Source organism: Zonotrichia albicollis, chromosome 4 (genome assembly GCF_047830755.1).
Source record: "Zonotrichia albicollis isolate bZonAlb1 chromosome 4, bZonAlb1.hap1, whole genome shotgun sequence".
In the NCBI taxonomy this organism is placed as follows: Eukaryota; Metazoa; Chordata; class Aves; order Passeriformes; family Passerellidae; genus Zonotrichia; species Zonotrichia albicollis.
Genome location: NC_133822.1, coordinates 36,056,895 through 36,079,656, shown reverse-complemented (window position 1 = coordinate 36,079,656; position 22,762 = coordinate 36,056,895). Strand labels below are relative to the sequence as shown.

Genomic DNA, 22,762 nt, shown 5'->3' with positions numbered 1-22,762 from the left:
TGCTAATCTTGTCAGTAGTCAAGGATATAGTCCTGTCTTTTATAGCCATTTTTAACAGCTGTAGTTCTACCCCAACCACCACCATGTTTTGTATCTAGAAGTGTGTGTCAGTCTCTTCCATTGCTGTCATCTCCTGCTTAAACAATAACCATTAGCTACTAAGATTTTCTTTATGGTGAAGTAATCCCAGCCAAGCAGTGTACACTATGTTTGGCTCCTATCATGCACAACACTAAAAGGGTTTTTTGTTTCTTCCTAGCAATGTGTGCAGATGTGTTTTATCAATAAATAGTCATATTTGCTATTGTCTAGTACCAAGAGAAAAAGAGTGGGAGAGAATAAACCAAAACCAGTCAGAAGATGCCACTACCATAGGCCAAACTGAGCAGTTGCTGAGGTAGACAGAGCTTCATTGAGACTTAGCAGATTTCACCAGAGTGGGGGAAGAAACTTTTTTGTGTTCTCAGCTTTTTCCAGCTAAGGCCTTAGTTTGATTAGTAGTCACTGATATCAACTATGCAGATAAGTATTTACATGTTTCAGTGTTACATGCATTCCTTTTCCCAGCTACCCCTCTTAACACATATTGAAATTTTACCCAAAGAAAATGGAGTATTTTTGAATGTCTGTAATGCAGAACTTTTTGCTAACATGAAAAAAAAAATTGTATTTTAAAAAAGAAACCCTTTCACTGGTGCAACACGTAGTGTCAAGTGTCATGAAGTTGCTTGAGAGGGAAGCTGAAATCACTTCTTTTGACAGGTTTTGGTCTGAGAGTTTTGTAGAATAGTCAGCTCTCACAATGGATTAAGAAGCTGCAGAAATGTTTTTTAATTTTCAGATTGGATTTGGGAGGAAACTCATGAGGCATCCCAGGTTTCTTTCCAGCATCAGAAGTGAATTAAAGTAAATTCTCATTGAAATGAAGTTCCTTCTAAACAAGGGGAGTTACCAGCTAAATAAAAACTAAATCCCAGTCCCCAGGTATTTCTCACTGGTCTTTTAGTCTTGTTGTATGTAACTACAAATAACAATTTAGCTCAGAGGTGAGAATTGTAGTATGTGTTTTATTGCCGGTGATTCCATCATGTAGCAATTAGTACCATGTTCTTGCATAGTTATCAAGATCTGTACTGGAAATAGATGGAGAAATTTTATTTTTGGACTACTGTAAAAAAAAAAAAAAAAAAACAACAAAGTTAACTACTACTTTTTACCCCCAAAAGTCTACTGAGGAGTACTATATTTTAGCAGTTAAACTAGTATCCTTGTTAATGTGATTTGTCTCTTGTAGTCTTTTACTGAGAGTTAGAAGCATTTAATGAGTAATCCTTAAAAAGTTGCCATTCTCTAGCTTAAGATCAATTGCTTATAATAAAAGGGCATCTGTGATAACTTCTGATGATACAAAATCTCTATGTTCATTGGGGGAAAAAACCAGGTGAGGGTACAAGTCCCTGCCTGTTAAGAGGGTCAGTGAAGAAGAGTGCCCTGCACAGCTAATGGCATTGGGGAACATCCCCTCAACAGCAGTTTGGCCTCCATATCCTTTGTTTGGTGTAACTTCTAATATATATATATATTTTAGAAGTCTGGATATAGTTTAATTCTACCTGACTTGCTGTGATCCCCTAGACAATGAAGGGCTGAGAAACTATTTTGCTGCCTTTCACTGGGGAGCTCAGAATAAAAAGCTGGAGGAAATTTTTTTTGTTATTAACACGTGTTAAATCACAGCTAGAATTCTTTGCACTCCTTGGCTTTGAACAAAGGAGTGCACAGTTACTGGGAGATGGCAAACCTGTTTGAGCTGGTGATTCCTGTGATGCTTTCCTCAGTCCAACATGAATTTGTACAAGGCCACCTTCCTCCTTTTAACACTCGAGTTCCAGATCACAGGGCTTAGCAATGAAGAGAGGATCCCAACAGCCTTGTGCTTACCTGATGAGCTCTCCAGGGAAACTGCCCCGTTAAATGCTCCCCTCTTGTGACAACATGCCTGAACTCCAAATGCAGCTACATTTGAGTGGCAAGCACCACTTTCATTTGGATTTTTTTAGGGAGGTGTGTTCCAATAACTTCAAGGGATACTGTGGTTTAAATGTGTGGTTTCTTTCCTCTCTCCTTATAAAACTGGACCTGAACACAAGTTTTGAGTTGTTGGGGTTTGTTTTTGTTTTGGGTTTGGTTTTTTTTGTAATAATCTCAGGACCTGAAAGATTGTAGCATTTAGTGTGTCTTAAAAATGATGTACTGTACCAGCCATGGATTTTGTAAATACACCTGTCTCCCTTTTTTGTATTTTAATTTTTTAAAAGTGTGTAAGGCTCTTTGCCAGAGGAACTGGTGCCTGCTTTATCTCCATCCTGAACTGAAGCAGGAAAAGGAAGAAGCTGCTGTCTCAAAAGCCCGCGTCAGTTCCAATGCATTATATTGTTCTGGTCAGTTTAATGGCTGTTAGTCCTTTGTTAGTTGGGAAGCTGGTTAGTTCCTTGCACATTCCCAGTTGTGGCTAGCAGAGCCCTGTCAGGGAGGCTAATTTTAACTCTCTTCTGTGTGACTACTTGACGTTTTCACTCCTTCCAGGTACTCAGGTTACCTATCCCTGAGCAGTCCAATGCTTTCAGAGGTCAGGACTATTGGTCCTCTGTGAGAATAACTGGAGAGCATTTCATTTTATCAGTGCTCTGATCCAAACACAGTCATGGGGTTTGTATCCTGCAAACCTTGCGGGGAACGCTGCCTTCACCTGTTCCGGAAGGGACTTGCCCTTTTCTGCTTTCCTGAAAGGAGCACAAGCTTTTTTAGGCAGCAGACTTTGCTCTGGGATCCACCCTTGCCGGCAGACCCTGTTCTGCAGTAGGAGCCTTACTCAATTTGGCGTAGCTGTTCCCTGTCCCTGACTGCGACAGGCATTTTCATGAGTGTACTTTTCTGTTTTTCTATGTGTCACGTGTCTGTGCTGTATGAAATAAAGAGGAATGTACATATTAGCCCTGTGTCTGTGATTTCTCACAAAAATAAAAATGGGGAAAGGTTTCACTTGAAGGGTCGGCCCTCTTGGGGCTTTTTGGCGGGATTTTCTGTTTGGGGGTGGGGGCCTCCTTCCGTCAGGGCAACGGCCCGAGCAAGGGTAACACTGTGTGCCAGGACCAACGCTTAGAAACCGCAAAAGGGTCCTTGGGGCAGGAAGCCCTTCCCTGTGGGAGCACCGTGTTTTGCCGAGCCGCAGCCAAACGCCACTGAGGGACCGTGCCCCCGCCTCGGCCCCGCCTGGCCCTGGCTCCCAGGGGGCCGCGCGCGGCCGCGCCGGGCGGAGCTGCCCAATCACCGGCCTCCGATGCGCACCATAAAAGGAGAAGGGGCGGGAATAGTGGATAACTAAGTGCACAGACACCACTTTCCCGCGGCAGCCCCAGTGGCCTAATGGATAAGGCATTGGCCTCCTAAGCCAGGGATTGTGGGTTCGAGTCCCATCTGGGGTGGGTACTTTTTTTTTCGCACTCGAGCCACGCAGCTACCCTTACGTCTGTGAGCCACTCGCTGTCTCGAGTCTGCGGCTCTTCAGCTTCTTCGTGGGCGTCTCCTTCTGGCTCCAGCGTGACCCGAAGCGTCTTTTAAACGGAGACCCCAGAAACTGGCGGGGACGCGCCCGCGGCCAAAGCCGGTTTCCCGCCGTATGCTGCGCCTCTTGGACGACTCCCGGTGCTCCCGCTCCGTTACCACAGGCCGGTTACGAGGCGTGGAGCGGGCACGCCCCGGCCTCGGCGCTCGAGCCCCAGCACTTCACCAGCGCCGATTGCAACGGCGCGGGAGGGCGGCAGAGAGTAGGAGGAGGCCATCGCTCGCTCGGCGCTCGACTGCCCGCACTGCCGGGGCGCGAGGGCGAGGCCTGGCGGCGGCGCTCGATTGGCCAGGGCGCCGCGCGCGGCTCGGAAGATGGCGGCGCTGGGAGCCCCGCTGCGCACCCTGCGCGCGCTCCTGCGCGAGCTGCGCCACGCCGCCGGCAGCTCCTATCGCGACAGCCCCGCCTATCGGCACGTGCTCGCTGGCTTCCGCGCACACCGGGTACGCGCCGCCTTCCCCTCCCAGCCCCTGCCCCCTCGGCAGCTCCCGGGACTCGGCGAAGCCTCGGGGCCGCCCTGACCGCCGCTCCCCGCAGGTGACCAGCGAGAAGCTGTGCCGGGCCCAGCAGGAGCTGCACTTCCAGGCCGCCACCTACCTGTGCCTGCTGCGCAGCGTCCGGGAGCACGAGGCCCTGCACCGCGAGTACCACGGCAGGGGAGAGCGCTCGCCGCAGGAGGTCGCCGGGCTCGTGGGCTTCAGACTGCCGCAGCAGCCGGGAGGGAAGGGCTGAGGCCGCCCTGCTGTGCTCGGTGTTTATCCCTCAATGAATAAATATATATCCTAGAGCTGCCGGAATGGGCTGGGGTCTGTAGCAGGTGCCTTTTGATAGATATAGGTTATGGTGTGAAAGGGGTAACTGGAGACAGCCAACCCCTTCTGCCTTTATCAGGCCTCCCAGACGCCCACTCCGATCTTGTGAATGTGTCCTGACCCTTCCAAGGGTTGACAGAGAGGTTGTTTGCAGTGGAAAAACATGTCAGCCTTCGCTGACGAGCTGCTTGTCTGAGGGGTTGCAGGCGTTCGTGGTTCCCCCGCGTGATTCAAATGCGGGAGGTGAGAGAATTTGTCCAGTGTTTACTGAAGCATTTCCCAGCTATATTGTGTGTATGTGGAATTCCCTACTCTCCCAAGAACAAAGGTCTCTTCTGTGGAGCGTCTGTGGGTTCTGGTGAGCACTGCAGTAGCACAAACCTCTTCCACCTTAAAGATTTTTTTGGTTTTTACCATGGCGGTTAGCGAGCAGTAGCGTTTCAGAGAGATGAATTCTTATGAGTTACACGTTCCTCCCTGTCCCTGAGAAGTGACTGCCAGTTTCCTGTGCGTCCCTCTCCCTCTGAATCTCAGCAAACCTGAAGGGAACTGACTGGAGGCAGTCACAGGAGGTGCACAAACGGGACTCACCTCACAAATCTGGAACAGTGAGTTTCTTTTTATAAAAGTCTCGAGTTGTTGCTGTTCACAAGAGAGTGTTGTATTGTGTGCAAGATATGTAAGAAATCTATAACGAGAAGGACTTTAAATGGCTAAAAATGTGAGGTTTATCTGGGGGGAGGCCTGAAGCAACTCTAAGAAAATTAGAGTGTGTTTGTTGGGGTTTTTTTACTGCCAGGGAAAACAAAGTGTTTTGTCAGAAAAGCATTGCAAAGAGAATCAGTTCATCTGAGTCTGTTTCTTCCTTCCCCTGTATTTAAAACTTGGGAATGGTTTAATCCCCACAGTATAGTGGATAGGCACAACAGATCCTTAAAACAGGGAAAATTTGGGCTTCTAGGTAAGTCAAGGAGATGTGAACTACTAGTTTTAGGGTTCGGTTGACTAGAATTCCAGTTTGCAATTCTCACAAGTTAAATGGTGTTTTTTTTCCAAAAGCCTTGATATGATGGGTGGAAAAGTATCAACCCACTTTCAGCTCAGTAGATGAAGTTGTGGGATGTCACCACACACTGAGAATGGCTGTTACACACTGCTTGTTCAGCATTATTAAATGAAAAGCGCTGCATTCTGTAGTATATTGCTTGAGAAGGGAAATTAAAAAATAAACTAAAGAAAAAAGCAATCATTTGGCCAGACACAGATGCTCTTTAAAGAGTAGAAGGAGCTAAAGTGTGTATGGTGTTGGTGTAAATAATCAGTAAAAATTCTAAATTTCCCCTAAGCATACCAAGGTACCTAAACAGACACTTCTAACAAGCATTGGTGTCTCTTCCATTTACTTCCCCTTCAATCCAACGTGATGACTAACAAAAGTAAATTTAGATTTTAAAGAAAAAGCAAAGCCAGGACATATCCTAATTAGCTGAAGAGCACTGGGTAGAGAATCTTTTCCTGAATGTGTTACAGAAGAGCATCTTCTCTACAAGTCCTTCTGAAGTAGAGATAATTGGGGTGAGGGGGGTTATTGTTAGGGGAGGTTGCCTGTGGCCATTTTTCACTCGTATGGAGCTAACCTTGAACACGACAACGCTTGGGGACGATTACAGCTGATCTTTGTGACGTGTTTGGGCACTAGATGGCAACACGATGGTTTTCAAAGGAAGAGTCACAAAATGCAGGCGTTAGAATGGGTAAAATTCGGGGTTTTTTTAATGGACCTTGGTGCCCTGTAAGTCGAATTATCAGCCAAATGTGCCGACAGCCTGTTTTAAGGGATGTTCTCCAATTAGCGGGGTATTAACTTGTCTCACCACGACTGTACTCGCACATGGGGGAAGCAGGGGCCGTGGCAGTGGTGCTGCACGCCAGTCCAAGGGGATTGTCCTCAGACGGGAATTGTCCCCAAGCGGGCACCGTAGCCCCGCTGAGCTCCGGAGCCGCCCGGGACCCCAGCCCCGCCCGGCGCCGCCGCTGACCCGGAGACCGTGACGTCACATCGGCCACGAGGGCCTTTCTGGCCAATCAGCGCGCCCCAAGGGCCCAGACCGGCGGCCCAATCAGGAGCTTCGCCGCTCGGTGCGTCACTGGCCGAGCGGCGCAGGCCGTGGCCAATGGGCGGGTTCCGAGGCCCGTCCGTGCTGACGTCGCGGAGCGGACGAAGGAGCGCAAGGCGCGTGCGCGTGGGTTTCCGTTCCCGCCGGCGCGCGCGCGTGGCAGGCGCGGGAGGGAGCGGGAGTGAGGGAGCGTGTGGGGGCGCGAGGCGGCGGCACCGGCACGAAGCGATTTTCCCGCTCCGCTTCCCACCGGGAAAGCCGGGCGGGGGCAGCGCCCGTTCCCTCCCTCCCCCCGCGGCGGCGGGGGAGCGGCCCCGCCTGTGACGCGAGGGGCAGGGCCGAGCGCCCGCCGCGCCTCGGGCCTTGTAGGCCGCTGTTGGCGTGACTCGGCCGGGCCGCGCCGGCCCCCCCCGCGCTCAAGATGTCGGCGCAGGCCCAGATGCGCGCCATGCTGGACCAGCTCATGGGCACGTCCCGGGACGGTAAGTGCCTCCCCGGCCGCGGTGGGGCGGGGAGGAGGGAGCGGAGCCGCCGCCGCCCCGGAGGTCACGGCGGTACCGGCCGGGCCGGGCGGTGTGCGCCGTGATTGGCAGGCCCGAGGCCCGTTGTCCGCACCCCCCGCGGGGCGGGGCTGCCGGGACCGTCGGCGGCGGGGTGGGGGGAGCCGGGCGCCGCCTCCCCCCGCGGAGCTGCCGGCGCCGGCCGCTGTCCCAGGGCCGCGCTGGCGGTGCTGCTGCTGTTGGAGATCCGCTCCTGGCGGTGTCCGCGGCGTGCAGCCTTTCCGCCCGGCCACCGTACAGGGGCACACACGCTTGAGATGCTGATCACCGAGGGGAGGACCAAAAAAATATCCCCGGACCAACAGCCCCTTCAGCGGAGCAGGGTGGGGTTTTGTGTCATTACAGACTTGTCTGAATTCTGGCTCGAACCATCACGTTAGCCAGCAGGCGGGTATGGCTCTTGCTTTCTGAAAGACAATGTGAGATTGACCTAAGTAGATAAACTTTAAAAAAAAAAAAAGCGCAATAAATAGCCAAGTAAAAGCTTAACGTCTGGAGGCAGTCATTCTCAGAGAGAGATAGGAGATGTACGGTAGGGTTTCAGATCGCTCTGCTATCACACAGTGTTGAGTATTGCTGCGTAAAGCTTTCTGCAGTTTTTGTCGGAGTACACGGCGATCAGCTTGAAGTCTGAACCGGCAGTCGCCCATAAATCCAGGTAGTTGGGGAGGCTGCTAGAGAAGAGCAGTTCCGCTTAGGCTGTGCAGTTCTTAACTTGCAAACAAGAGAATTCTGCACCCCAGGGTAGGCAGCAATTAGAGATAATTTAGATGTTCTGCATGTGGTACTCATACTCAGTCTGTACTCACTCTTGCAGACGTGTTATGTTTGTGGAATTAACTTGTTAAATTAATGGTTCCCTGCTCCCCCGTGCGCTGAGTGTGATGTGGAAGTGGGACGTACCTTGTATGTCCTGATCATCTCTGGTTACTGGCCTCATGTGAAATGACAGCTTCCTTTAGTATAATCCAGAATTTCGAAAAATGTAACTGGTTTGTGCATACTCCTTGTATCATGAATGCTTTCTGCTGAGTTGTAAATTAGTGTTCTGCGAAACTTGTCTTCCAGAGTAAGGCTGTTTAGTGAGTTGTCATCATACAGGATCTAATTTGGGGTGGTTTGTCTTGCTTCAGAAGATTTTCCAATACTTCCTGTTGTGGCTGCATATGTCTGAGTGCTTGGCAAAGCAATATTGTGCTTATGGAACTTAAATGTTGGCACCTAGATCGCTGTCTCAGTGCTACCCTAACATTACACAGAAGGTTTAAGGGGGGTGGAGGAGCCGTTTCAGTTTCTGAAAGTATTTTCTGTTGGATGGTGGGAGAGGAGTGTCATTTACTTTAGACAGCTGCCCAGAAATGTTAAGTGACTAAAATCTAAACCAAGAATAGCCATTTCAGGCTATATTTTCTCTGGCTTTGTAAGAAGGCAGTTATTGTATTGATGATTGTATTCCCCCTTTTCTCCTGCTCACCCTGTAATTCCTAAACCACATGTGCTGAACTGTTCACAAACTAACTGGCTAGAAAGGAAGCATTTAAACAAAATGGGCAGGATGGGGAAGGATAGGGAGAAAAGATGATTTGTAAAGCTGGTTTCCATGATTGGATTGAGGATCTCTGTGTAACACCGTTCCAGTTCACAAAAAAAAAAGTCCAGTGGAGCTGGAGCATCAGCATCATTTATACTGAATTGTACACAGAGATTGAAAATGAACCTTTTTTTGCAGAGCTGGTATGTAAGAAACCAAGGCCAGGCTCAAGGTCATTGAAATATTGCTAACCTTGAGAATAGTGGAGTTTGGGGTCGTTAGGTGTTTTTATATTCCTGTTACCTTTGACAAATAGTCTGTTTCTGTTAACATGCAAATTGCAGCTTTTCATTAGAATGTGTCAATTTTTTAATTTCTTGGTAGGTCAGAACATTAATTTCATCATTTGTCCCCATTGCCTTTGATTTTGCTCCCCCTGGCAATACATTAGAGTTTAAAATGCAATAGTGTTTCTGAAAAAATAATCTTTCTTGGACAATGTTTTTGTTTTATATTATTCAATATTACAATCGTGCTTTTTAGCTTTATACTTTACAAAGTCTGGCAGATCTTTTTGTCTTGTTCGAGGTTTTTTTGAGAAGCCTAGAATATGAAGGCTTAAAAATCTTACCTGTTTTAGAAAAGGAAGATCAAACATTTGATCTTGTCAGTGGGAATAGAAAAAAATCAGAGGTAAATTTAAAACAAGACCGTGCCTGAATATGTGTAGGAGTTTTTTCCCTTTTAGGTTTTAGTATCATTTGTAGAAAATATGAACATGCTCTGAAAATGCTTTTGAAAATTCCACAATCAGATGCTCAAGCATGGTTTAGGAGTTGAGCTGTAGGCTGTGATTTGTGGGACAATGCACACACTCATTGTGCCTGGTGTCCCTAGGGCCAGAAGGGAAAAGCCTGGAAGGTGCAGTGATTAAGTGTTCTTATAGATTTGCTGTGAAGCTCTGAGAACACCTAGAAAGCACAGCTCCAATTGATCGCAGCGATTCAGAAAACAGCCACAAGGCTGTAAGAATGGTAATGAGAAATCATCGCTGCTAGAGAGGAGACTTCTGTGTCAGACCGGGCTGCCCGGCATGCGGCCGCCCAGAAGGGGCTGTGCTGCCCCTGCCCCTGGCCGTGCCCTTTCCCAGGGCTGTGCTGCCCCTGCTCCTGCCCCTGCCCTTTCCCAGGGCTGTGCTGCTCCTGCCCGTGCCCTTTCCCAGGGGTGTGCTGCTCCTGTCCCTGCCCGTGCCCTTTCCCAGGGGTGTGCTGCCCCTGGCTATGCCCTTTCCCAGGGCTGTGCTGCTCCTGCCCCTGGCCATGCCCTTTCCCAGAGAGCCCTGTGCCTGTGGCAGGGACAGCTGAGAGCTTCCCCCCTTCCTTGGCAGCCTGCTGCCTCCCTGGGCTGTTTGGGCAGCAGGATGGGCGCGCTTGCAGCCGCAGGGCTTGGCTGGAGGTACTGCCAGGATGTGGGGTCGGCAGCCCCTTGGCAGCTGCCAGGCCCGGTGCTCCCTGCTCCCAGCTTGCCTTGGCTCATGTGACAGACACCTGACAGACAGTGGGACTGAGGGGACTTGGCTGCTGCTTCTCAGGACTTGCCAGTGAGTTGCTGTTCTTAGAATGCAGCTGGGTTAACTGAAAAGCAGTTGGGTTGGTGAGGTCAATGCAAAGAAATGTCTGAATGGCAGGAGTGGTTCTTTTCACACCTGAGAAAAACATATTAATTATTATTTAAAAACACGTGAGTTTTTTAAAATACATTGCATATTACCTAGGTTAATCTTCTCTTGCACACTTCTCTGACAAGTGGAAAGCTGAATTGGATGTGGACTGTGCCAAAATTAAAAAACAATTCAAAGTATCTTTGATTTCGATGCTAGTAAAAAGCTGGGCTTTTTTTAATATAGTCATGACTGCAGACTGAAAAAAAATCTCTGAAATGGCATTCCAAGTACTGATAACCTGTCATACTTAGAGAGGCTTTAAATATAAATTACTGAATATATAATCCGGGTTTTCCAAATATTAAGAGATAAGTAGTGCTGAAAACCAGGTGCTAATCTTACGTGCTTATATATTAATATTTTTGTTTGGGGTTTTTTTACTGTTATCACTTGAACTAAAAGAGTTTTTATTCTGTATATCAATAGTTAAAAGGTTAGTTCAAGCTGATTTTTTTTGTTGTTGACTGGAGCTGCAGAAACTTGTCATTTAGGAGTACATAGCACATAGAGAGGTATTAGTTTAATTTTTTAAAATACTGGTTTTGAACTAAAAGTTGAGTAAGCTTTTTTTAATAGTACACTTAGGTAAACCCTGCTTTTGCTATCCCTGTTCTCCAGAAAACAGGAGTGAACCTTACAGATAGGATCATAACTGTAAATTGAGTCATTTGCAAATTGAGTGAAATGTTAACAATTGATATTAGTATCCCCAGGATTGGGTCTTCTTCCATAATATAGTTTAAATGGGCAAAGATTGAAAAAACTTTGCTGTAAAAGGCCTTATGGGGAGGATCCCATTTGATCTTGAATCAGTTTATCTTGCCCAAGTGTTTCATTTCCACCAGGTCAGTCATGTGGTGTGCCTTGCTGCAGGAGTGAATGCTGGAGTCAGCCCGAGGAGCTGGCTGGGAGCAGAGGGTGGAGCAGGATCCTTACTTGTGACAGCAGTGACAGACACAGCAGATCCCAATGGCCCTGGTGCCACAGAACATCTTGGGGCTGCCAAGGCTTGACTGTTGCAAAGAAATGTGATGGTGGTTTGCATTTTTAAAATAATTGCCACCTCTTCAAAATTAGACCACAGTCTAGAAATAGGAAAATCTAGCAAAGTTATTTAGATTCTTGTCTTGGTTTGGAAAGACAGGTGCTTGCTAAGGAAGGCAGGAGCTTCCCCTGAAATGGAAAATGTTAAACACCCCCCCTCCGCTCCAAATTGCTATACATTTTAAATTAAGGGGCTCTCAGGCAAAAAAAAATATGGGCACAGGAAATAACAGTTCTTTAATAGGGAAGAAAGTAAAGGATAAAATAAACTGTGCTGCAAACTGAAACAACACTGACAGAGTCAGAACACAACCTGACAGCCTGTGGTCAGGGTGTTAGCAGCAGTCCCATTGGAATTGTGGCTGCAGCCCTCCTGAAGTGTCAGGTGTGGTTCTCTTGGAGCAGGGATCCTGTAGAAAGGTGTAGTCTCCCTCTGAAGGTCCAGTGGAAGAGGAGGCAGCTGCTGTTCCTCTGGGAAATCCAGTGGAGAAGCCGTGCTGGTGTTCCAGAATCTCCAGATTGTATCTGGGTAGCAATGCTTGGCTCCTCCCTCTGGGCAGAGCATCTCACAATGGGTTGCTGTAGTTCTTATCAGACATGCAGTGACGTTCAGCAGCCTGTGATCAGCAATGTCCCCCGAGGGAGGAGTGGTTGTGGAAGAAAGAAGGAAAACTGCCCACTGAACAGACCACAGCTGCCATACAGATGGCAAATAGAATACATCTTGCCTTGCACTCTGGGACAGTTCTCTTTAAAAACAGGTGAATTTATGCATGCTTCTGAGCCTGTGGTCATGAAAAGGTTCTCCTAAGCATCTTAACAAATACTGTGCTATGTGAGTAGCAGAGAAATCTCCCAGCCTTTAGGCAGAAGCAGCATGTATGAAGTGCCAGTCAGCACCTCCTTTTGCTTCACCTGCCAGCTTTTTGAGCTGAGCTGTGTTTGAAATCTTCAACTCAGCTCTTCAGCTGTTACTAGCAAACACATTTTTCTTGCTGTAGATCATCTTCTTCTTCCTTTGAAGCTTGTAATACCCTTTTTGCATCTGTTCACATCCTAACTGGTTTTTCTGGGTTATGCTTCAGTTATCCTTAGTAGTGGTTAGTAATGTGTGACTTTTCTGTCCTCATTGTTTGGAAGGAATTGAAGTGACACTCCTGTGCTTATTTTATTCATCCTGTGTTTGGTGGCACACTTTATATGGTAACAGAGGTGTAATCTAGAACTGGTAGCCTATTTTTTAATTTCTTTGTTTTAGTATGGGATTATCGAAGAAATTCTGTGCATTTAACAATGGGTGGAGGGTTTATGTGGGTGTTTGCAGGGTTAGGTAGATTTTGGTTTCCATTTTGCTTCATGTTTGGAGGTAGAAGGTGGTATGTGTCTTTAAACTTTGATAGATCGTTGTTGAGGATTTTGTAGCCATTTTGGGTAGCTCCAGGCTGAGAGCCAGGCTAGGGAGCCAAGAGTCTCTTCCAAGAGCTCTGCTTTCAAATACAGAGCAGCAGCAAAGGTAGAGAAAAATATCTCATATACAGGAATTTCTGCAAAACCTCCCCAGAATGTTGAACTGAAATCAGCTCAGAAATCTGAAAGTACTCAGAACACATGAACTTCATGAAAAGGTGCTTTATTTGTGTCCAGGACAATTTGTCAATCAGGAGTGATCGGGTTTGAAGAGCAATGACTGTGTTTAGTGAATTGTCTGTATTTTTTGGCTTTGTTATAAAGTTCTGATAGTTCGAACCTTAAAAATTATGGGAACGGTGAAGAATAAAAGTGTTAGGATCAGGACACGAGCAGTGTTTAGTGAGGAGAGGATCAGAATTAGCTGCCTGCCCGTTCACTGTGCAACAGGAACAGGATCTCCTGTGCCTGCCTAAGCCTCCGTTAAATAATGGTGTTGGATACTGGTTAGACAGGGCTTGCCTTGGGGGTGGAATTTGATACAGTTTTTAAACACATACTCCACCCTGTTAGTAGCTCTTGAATAAAGCTTTCAGAGTCCTTTGCCAAGATGTTGGGACTCACGCTTCAAAACTTTGAGTGGAAAGTTAACCATTTTTTGTTGCTGTATCTTAGTTCAGGAAGTCAACAACATGGAAATGAAAATTCTCTTTGTTTCCTTTACATGGATTGCACCACTGGTTTACAATTAGAGGTTACAGTTGGATTATAAAGGGTTCTTCTCACCAGTGCTTTGGGATTGTTGACAGTGGTGAATTAGGGTACGTCAGAATAGTAAGAGATGCTGGATGAAAGAAGTCATTGTCATGAGTGTGTCACTGTGCTAAGCATTGTTGATGCATTAGTGCTCGTTCTGCTGCTTTGTGATTAAAATATACTGAACAGGCATGACATTGTGGTGGCCTGCTAATAGATTAGACTTGGGAGTTCAAAGTGAATTGTGTAGTACAAGTGCGCATTGTAAGCTTAACCTCTGGATGTTCTGTAATCAGCAGTGTGCACCGTTCTTAAATATTGATGTCAATTTTGTAGTCAGTATGTTTTATATCAAATAGAAAACTTCATTTAGAAAGTTTACATTACTGCCATAATCTCTTGAATACTTGTGTATCTTGTGTGCAGTTTCCTTATGCTTGTAAAGGATATGGAATGTACAAGTATAGAAGTTTCCTTGGTGTTTTGCTTTTTTTCTTTTCAGTTCTGTTTCAAAGTTCTCTGTTTACTGGGAAAGTAGTCTCTTAGAGAAATGTGGTTTGGGACAGGTACTTTCAGTAAATTTAAAGCTGATGCTTCTTGGAGAAAATTTAATTTATCTTTTCTCCACATAAATTTTATCAACCATACAATTTTTCTTTTAGTGGGAGAATCTAATTGGAAACACAGGGATGGCTTACAGTAATAGATGTTGACTCCTGTAATGCCCTGGTAAATTACTTTCATTTTTGTAATGAGCATAATCTTAAAGATCAAGTAGTTGAATATTCTGCTGTTCTTCAGAGGCAGGGTTAAATAAACTGGTATTCTGAGCTGATTTAATTATTTACCTATTAAAATAGAATAAGGTCTGAAATATCAGTGATGGTGTCCTCTTTACAGATGTTCAAGAGTACTTCTGAAACTTAGGTGACTACAGCCTCTTGGTGCCTGGGTGTATTACTTTCTTATTACAGAATAAATAAAATATATTTTTTAAAAAATATTTTTGGATACTCATTATTTAGATTTAGTATTCTCCTGTTTGTTTGCCCATACAGAGAAGGCATCAACTTCCCTACAGTTTGACAAGCAGAAGTAGCATCTTGGTTACCTGCTGTACTGCAGAAGTCCTTGTCCTAAGAACACATCTGTGTTGTTTTAGTTCTTAGAAGGCATCTGCATGCATCTCATTTGCTGTTGTGGGCAGAATATCAGGTGCATGGTGGATCCACAGATTTTATTCTTCCCTCCCCCCGCTCAGCAGCCTATGTAGATCCCACTCTCAGGATGATTCATGTGTAGGTCAGCAGCAGAATAAATCTTCTGTCTTTGCCAAGTCTTGTGCACTATTTAGGAATATTGAAGCTCACAAAATTCATGAAGGAATAAAAGCATTTTCTTCTGAGGCTATCAGACTTGCAAATGAGCTGCCAGAGGGACACAACAGTCAGTCACTGTTAGAATGTGATATACAACACCTTTTTTTTCAATAAACTTTTCCTTCTGAAACAGCATATATTAAAAAGAAATGCAAATGTATAAAATTGCTTTTTGTAGAAAAGAAAATGTAAATACCCCAATCATAATTGTAAGGGAACATTTCTTAAAGTTTTTTAATGCTTAAATAAAGGCACAGTACAGAAAGAATAAAAGTTTAAAATACAAATGTGTAAAGTGTTCTTTAGGTTGCTGTTGATCAGTTTCTGCCACTTTTATTTTTTCCCTACGCTGTCTTCCTCTGGTTGGTAATTGTGATTATCATTGTAGTCACTTTGATGAAAAAGGACTGTATTTCAGCTGCAGTATCAGTGCCTAGTTGTGGTAGAGGTGTGAAAAAAGGTAATTGGAGGTAATGTCTGTGAAAATACTATTTGCCAACATTACTTAAGGAACGTGAGTCTTTCAGCAGTTTTCTGGTCTTGGTAACTCCTTGACTCCTATGGCTATTAGGCCATCAGCTTTGGGGTTTTTTTTAAATACTTTATTTTGTTGATGTGTCTTTATATAGAAGAATCTTTACAGTCAACATGTATTTCTAGATGCTGTGTTAAAATTGCTGGCAGAGTCTATTTTTCTATACAAACTGAACAATCTGGCCCCTTGTTTTATTTATAAAGGTTCAATGTATCTTTGCCTGCCTACATCAATCTGCAAGGGAGTGTCAGAAAGGCCCCGCATTCGCCGAGCCGTGAGTTATCAATAACTTTTCAGATGTGTTAATGAATGTGGAACAAACGCAGTTATGTGTTTAAAAAAATAAAGATCCACCTCCTAAAAAGAGAAAAAAAAATAAGAAGAGCAAAACTCTTTACTGCAGTAGTAGGCATGATTATAAAGGGATTACTCTGAATTTTTAGTAGTATAAGTAGAACCAAGCAGTGAGGTTGCCCTCTAGAAAACCTATTGTTGAACTGCTTTGAAGCTCTTTGGTGTGTGGGTTACAGGTTTTACCTGTTGCATCCTGCAGGCAAATTAAGCTTGTGTTGTTTATGAAAGCTTTTGTTTACTTAATAATCTGAAACATGGCCCATCTGAAAGTGCTATATATTAGCATCCTACACATAGAATGAATATTTTAAAATCTGATTACATAATAATAAGAAAGGTTTGACTAAAATGATACAGGTTTTTTATTCCTCTCTCTTGTAGTTAACCTCAGTAGTGAATATGGCTTCTTGAATTGTTTAAGAGATTCAAATCTGGAAGTTTAGAGTTTCAAATCATGAAGCCATTAAAGAAAACTTGAATAACTGCAAAATGTATCTAAAATATGCTCTCTAAGTATATTCTCTAATATACTCTCTAAAATATTTGATGAAATGGAAGAGGCTGCTGTCTGAGCTCACTGTATGGCACTTTTTCTCCCAGCAGCTCTTTCTGCTTCAGTAATTCACCAGTAGGTTTTCAATTAAGAGAGATCATCTCAAATTATGTTTAAAATAAAAGGCTGCATCCTTAGAGAGATTGAGGTGTTTTATCATGCCTGTGTCTTAACAAGAAGAGAGCCATTGCAGTGATCTCTCTTCTGAATTTCAAACAGAGACAATTATTTTACTCAAAGGGAGACACGTTCAGCCCTCATCCCCAGAATACCAGCTGGTTACTTTGTTCTGAAGACTTCAGGTCTTGCTCCAGGAAGGGATTATTTAACCTTGCAATTGAACTTCAGTGTCTGGGCACGTTGATGCTTCTGCTGATGCAGGAGCTGCAACCTGCCACAATGAAGATGTAATTAAGATGTTCCAGCCCAACAAACAGCACATAGAAGAAAAAAGGTTTATCATATGGAGATATGCAAACACCTCTAAAATATTTTGCATATAGGCTATGCCCGTATGTTTGATTTTTTTTTTCAGGTTTGTAAGCATTTAAAATCATTCTTCTGTCAACTCTTTACGCTACTCCCATCAGATTTTAAAGGGTGCATTGCATCCAAGAGCAAAATCATAAAATGAGTATCAGGTGGGATTTGGTGAAGACTCTATGTGTTTCATTTTGTGTTTATGAGGCTGCTTTGATATGCTAATTCTTGCATAGAAATACGTCACTATTTCATGCAAAGTCTGAACAGAGAATTATATAGCTCATTTAACAAATGCTACTGTATCATAGTGTTTTTAAGATAATACTGACTTTCTGGTTTTGAGCACTTTTCCTGCTGCATTTTTGAAGGGGAAGTGTGAGAGGATTTTTAAATAGCATTATAAAGCATTAAAAGACACATTTGTGGTTTTGGTGTTGTTTGCCAAAGAAGCATAGAGTGTTTTGAGTTGTAGCTTCCATAGACCTTCAGTATGTGACAGGGCACTGTTAAGGCTTTGCATGTAACCTGCAGGACATGCGTGACTGCTGCAGCTTTCTGACCTGCAACGTGCTGCTTTCTGTATTGCAGGCGACACCACCCGGCAGCGGATCAAATTCAGCGATGACCGAGTGTGCAAGAGCCACCTGCTCAACTGCTGCCCCCATGATGTGCTCTCTGGAACTGTACGTAGCTGAGTTTCCTGTTTTATTTAACTTATTTCAATAAGTGCAGAAATTGAATGATATGTGTTCTTTGTAGTATTTCCTTACATTTCATGGGTTTCAGTGACTATCTAGCACTCTCTGGTAGTTCAGAGGAACTTTTAGAAGCAATTAATTTCTGGGTTTTGAAGTTAATTTTTAGAATTCTTCTGTTCTATATGCTAATTATTACCTGAATTTCATCATTTACATGAGAAGCCACGTAAGGTTACGGATGTGAGTTGTGCTATAGCAGAGTGGCCTTACAGTGGTACAGTTGCAAGTAATAGAAAGAAATAAAATATATTGTATGTATAAATTATGAAGTTACTTTCTTAAAAAGGTATGTTATAGTGGGAGAGTGTTCCACAGATGTATTTGTATAGAGAAGTAAAGAGATTTTTTCTCTTCAGAAATATTTTAATGAAAATAATTGAAAGTTCAAATCATTAAATTTCTAAAAGTTTAGATATGTTTACTATGATAATGACACTTACTGTACAATATACAGTTACAGTGCCATTGTCATAAATTCTAAAGTAATTTTTAAATCTCAATTAATGGCATATTAATAACTTGTTTGACTTGGACATTTGTGCACTCTGTAGTAGAAGTTCCACTAGGTGAGGATAGGGAACAAGGGGCTCTGACACAGTAGCTTTGCTTTGTCAGTGTGCTTGTGCTTCACCTTGTGATACATATTTATGGTAGCTTCTTATTTTGTGAAAGGCAAGTGAGGAATATTTCACTGATTATTTGATCTAATGTTTGATTATTAGAGTAATTAGTAGTAGAGAGATAAAGTATGATGATAGAGAGTCCCACATGCCTACTGTTCTTATTGCTGCTAGGGTAGCTTTTTTCACTCATGTTGGCACATTTTGTTACCCTTTGGCATCAGGGAAAATAAGTACTGAAAAATCTGTCTGAGGGATTATTTGAATTAGTATTGTGTATCAATGTATATGTAGTTTTATTTTGAACTGTTTTGTGCATTACTGTCCAAACAAAATGGGGGAGGGGGAGAACAATGTGTTTCTTTTCATCATCAACCCATCCCTCAGGTTGGATGGTGCATTGGTTATGTGGTGAGCAATTTAACTCCTGCTTGGGACATACTGGTATGCTATCAAAACATACAAATTGGTCATAATCCACAGGAAGAAACTTGTCAGAGATTTGTTTGACAGCTTTTCATTGTGATCCAGTTTCTATAAACAAACATCTCTATAACAGCTGTAAGTACAGAAGTGTTCATTTTCAGAACTATAATGGTATCATGCAGTAGCACCTCTTACACTGCAGGTGAGTCATGTCAGCTGGGGCAGCTGACACAGTTTCAGTCCTCAGTGGAGGTTTTCTTCAGCCTCATACCAGATTTTGCTGCAGCAGCTCTTGGAATACTAAATGAAACTGCTTCTTTAGAGAATATCAGTCTTTTCCTTCCTTATGCAATTAGTCATCATACCCAGGAAATGTGTTCCACAATGTAAATGTGGATGCAGAAAAGCAGTGACTAGTTTAATCCTTTTAGTGGGAGTAGTAGAAAGGGGACTTAAAAGAGACAGGCTTTACCTGGGCTGTGTGATGTTCTGCTGTTTACCTGGTCATAGATCTACAGGAATGGACCTTCTCTCTTAACAGCAGTTTTTAAAAGGGCAGGAGGCATGGAGTCTTACTGAACAGTTTGTCACTGATTTAGAAAATGACTGTGAAGTTTTCTCCAGAGTTTTGTTAGGAAGATCTTGATGCATCTGTGCATTCAAGACCTATAGTAGCAAAAGTTGAGTGACTTCTTTTTTTTAATTCAAGTCTCTGAATGCTCCTGAAAGAGTAAATTCTCTGGGGACATTTTATGAGGTTAAGTCTCTATATTGACTAAATTATCAGTAAAATACTGGATATGAATTGCCTTTTTTTGTGTGTGTCACAAGATGATCTACAATTCCTAGATACTGCTTATTCCTCTTCATAGCTGCAAAATGCAGACCTCTATACATCTCTAGCCACCCACTCTTTCAAACCACTCAAGGAGGACATTCACAGATAACACAAGACAAACAAAGTGACTCATATGAGTAGGCCTTGTTATTTTGGTGTGTTCTTTCCCTTAATAGCCAAATTCCCAAAACTCTGCAAAGGCTTTGATTTCCCTTGACAGTAAAAACCTGTGTTCCTCAGGTTGCAGTATGTGTTGGTAAAGGTGTAGTGTGTTTATAGGTTTTTTTAGGGATTGTTTTATGGAAATGTTTTTGTTCTACTAAGTTGCTGGGTTTTAAACTGGGAAATTATAAGTCAAGCAGTCAGAAGTATCTCTGCCTGGTGAAGGTGTTTTTGCGTTAATGATCACTTGGACACCAGTTATAGATAAAAGTCAGTGGTTTAAGAGCTTGCTCATTCATTTTGAGCTGAAAATTTTACAAGAAATTAGTAAGACTTTGTAAACCCTGGCTGATGAGACAGTGAATAATTTTCCTACTTGCAGCTAGCAGGTTTTTTTTTTTGGTGGCTTTCTTGGTTGGTTTTTTGATTGGTTTGTTGTTGTTGTTAGGATTTTTATTTGTTTGTTTGTTTGTTGCCTTACAGGGCTAACACTATTACTTTTACCCTTAATGCTTGCAGTCTTTTTGTTGTTTTGGTTTGGGGTGGGTTTTTGTTTGTGGGTGTTTGGGTTTTTTCTTTACAAAAAAGTTTGTTAATCCACATTCTGATATTGAGGACTGAAGCTGCATGTGTAGGAGTCAGCTGACTCCCCCATAATGGTACAAACCTGTTGAGCAGTGTTCTCTGGATGTAAAGAATAAGATGTCTGTGTTTCTCTATCTTTGTACGTTCCTGAATGAATAGCGGAGTAGTAATGAAAATTACAAGGTGGGAAGATTTAAAACTAACACCTTTAATAAGGCTATTAGTAAGTAGCAGTGTCCTGAATAGTTGTAACCCAGTAGCTGTCTTTGAAAAATCCCAACACTTCTGCATTAATCTGGCTTCCTTACCAACTTGATTGTGCTTCCCTGATGAAGAACGTTTCACAAATACTATACGTGGTCTTGCAAACAATGGTTCAGCAACTTTTATCTGCTCAATGAATTAACTTCGTATTTATGTGTATTTATAGAGGAAAAAATAATATTTCTTGCATTTTATTTATTACAGACCTGAAAAGATGCTCTGTTGGCTCATCCTGCAGTTAAGCATATCTTTAGGTGCTCCTGAATTTATTGCATGGAGCTCTTCAGGGCTCTTACTGACTAAACACCACATTAATCAAGACCCTGGTTTAGCAATATACCTGAATACCTTGCTAACTTTAATCTTATTAGGAGTGGAATTCAGCTCCAGATTAAGACATCTAAATTTGGATTTCAGCTGAGGAGCTGGGTGTTGAAGCTTGCACTGAAGCTAGAAGGTTTCTAGGCAGTGGAGCCTGGAGAAAGATGGAGTTCACCTGCCCATGGGTATCCCTCTTGTGGTGGGCTGAATCCATTTAGGCTCACTGAATGTACTGTCTGCATCTCCTTTTACTGTATAAGAGAAGTTTGGATAGCTCACACACATGCAGATAAATGTTAGTAAGGAGTTTTAATCTGCAGTTGATTTATTTGCCAGTAGTCCCACTCTGGAGCGATTTGTATGCTTAAAACTTGTGATTTGGGGTGTGACTGATTTTATGCTGTACTTCTAGAAAAAGCATTAGAAGCTGTTAAAAGGCATTGTGTCTGGGGGTATCAGTTTTTCAGTTCAGGACTGATTTGATCATGTGAACTGTTTCAGCTTAGCAAATCAAATTGAATTAGGCTTGCATAAGCTACCTCAGTTTGAAGCCTTCAACCCAGTGGTGATGAATTGTGAGGTGCACTGCTGTCCTCTCAAGTGATCATGTCAGTCTCCTGAAATGTGTTCTTAGTTTCTTTGGTCAGCACCAGGAAGGTGAACTGATTGTGCCACATTCCGTTTTAATGGGTTTAATTTATTGAGAAGGAGGGGGGGTTGTTACTTTCTGCATGGTTATCATTAATGTGTTAATATATTTTATAGTCAGGCTAGAAGAGCAAATACTATGTAAACAGTGAAGTATCTTATTTGATAAGAAAGAAGAAATCATCACTACCAAAACTAGCAGCAGTCTAATTTGAAGTCTTTAGAAGTGAGAGTATGGGTACAGGGAGCAATGCCTTTTAAAAAGTTTTGTACTTCAGAAGATATGTGAAATGCAGTGGTTGCTAAGGACTTCAACTTCATAATTTTTGCATCTTTTTTACTCAGCATTTCTTTCCTGCTAGTGAAGTCCTACAAAAGTTAAAACTGTTAGTGAAGTCAGAGAACTTAAATCCTCTTCTAAATATATGTTGCCTACAAGAAAGGATGGGTTTTGTCACAAGTCTAGAAATCTGTTCAAATTAAAATTGGTAGTGCAGCTGAAGAATGCGTTCCATAATAAGGAAGATTTCAGCGAAGAGTCTGTCTTCAGCTTCTTTTTATCAGTAGTAGGTGTTCTCATACAGACCCTGGTAGTGCCTTGACATTTTGATAAAGGAAGAGATCTGGTTCCTCCAGTATCAATTTTTCAGCAATGTCAGATCTTTCTAAGCAAACAAACAAAAACTTCTTCTCTTGCTGAATGTCAACTGCTTTGGTATCTTTGTATCTAAAAAGAAATATCTACACAAACACTGCCCAGAGTATTTTCTTTCAAAAACCTGTCAAAGATACCTGCTGGTTTTAAAAGTATTTGATAGTTTGTGTTCCTGTGTCACTTGGCTCAACATCAGCCCTTTTGTGTTTTAAGTACCTTCAGCTTTTTTGTGCTTTTTCTGCGGTCTGTACAGAGTATATTCAGCAATCAAATTTCTACTGTCAAAGGAACTTGTAGCAGTTGTAGAAGTGCTAAAATGAGAATTTTGCTGTACGTAGGTAGCTCAAGAGCTAAAAAGGGGCAGAAAAACCCCACCTTAATTTCATTTTCCAGAAACAGCAGCATATGAGAGTTTAGTTTCCTATTTAGTTGTTTGTCAGCTACTCAGAGTGCACATTTATTTTGCAAATAAACTCTACAGACAGATGCTCTACTGCCAGATTCTTGGCCAGCTCTTCCTTGTTAACTTGTAATTAATTCATGTGGTAATTGTTTTTCACCTGATTTGATTGAAGCAGCACTATGCAAAGAAAATGTAATCCATAT

The 22,762-nt window shown here is 43.2% G+C and overlaps 2 protein-coding genes and 1 non-coding gene across 5 annotated transcripts in view; all 3 read left to right on the top strand.

Annotated features, from left to right (window-relative positions):
* Positions 1-3,412: 3,412 nt before the first annotated feature.
* On the top strand, positions 3,413-3,485 carry TRNAR-CCU (transfer RNA arginine (anticodon CCU)). Its single transcript has one exon. It is a non-coding gene; the product is annotated as a tRNA-Arg (tRNA).
* Positions 3,486-3,489: 4 nt separating this feature from the next.
* Positions 3,490-4,412, top strand: FMC1 (formation of mitochondrial complex V assembly factor 1 homolog). Its single transcript, XM_005488712.4, has 2 exons — positions 3,490-4,068; positions 4,163-4,412. Exons 1-2 carry the CDS (start codon positions 3,940-3,942, stop codon positions 4,355-4,357), a joined length of 324 nt encoding a protein of 107 aa, XP_005488769.2. The 5' UTR covers positions 3,490-3,939; the 3' UTR covers positions 4,358-4,412.
* Positions 4,413-6,624: 2,212 nt separating this feature from the next.
* LUC7L2 (LUC7 like 2, pre-mRNA splicing factor) overlaps positions 6,625-22,762 on the top strand; it is a 29,901-nt gene continuing 13,763 nt past the window's right edge. For 2 of the 3 annotated variants that reach the window (XM_005488708.4, XM_005488707.4), the window contains exons 1-2: positions 6,625-7,036; positions 17,468-17,562. In XM_005488708.4, coding sequence (XP_005488765.1) covers positions 6,976-7,036; positions 17,468-17,562 — 156 coding nt within the window. In that variant the 5' untranslated portion in view covers positions 6,625-6,975. Of the gene's footprint in view, positions 7,037-15,739; positions 15,764-17,467; positions 17,563-22,762 lie in introns of those variants that run through there. The other variant, XM_026794556.2, reaches the window with a different exon arrangement.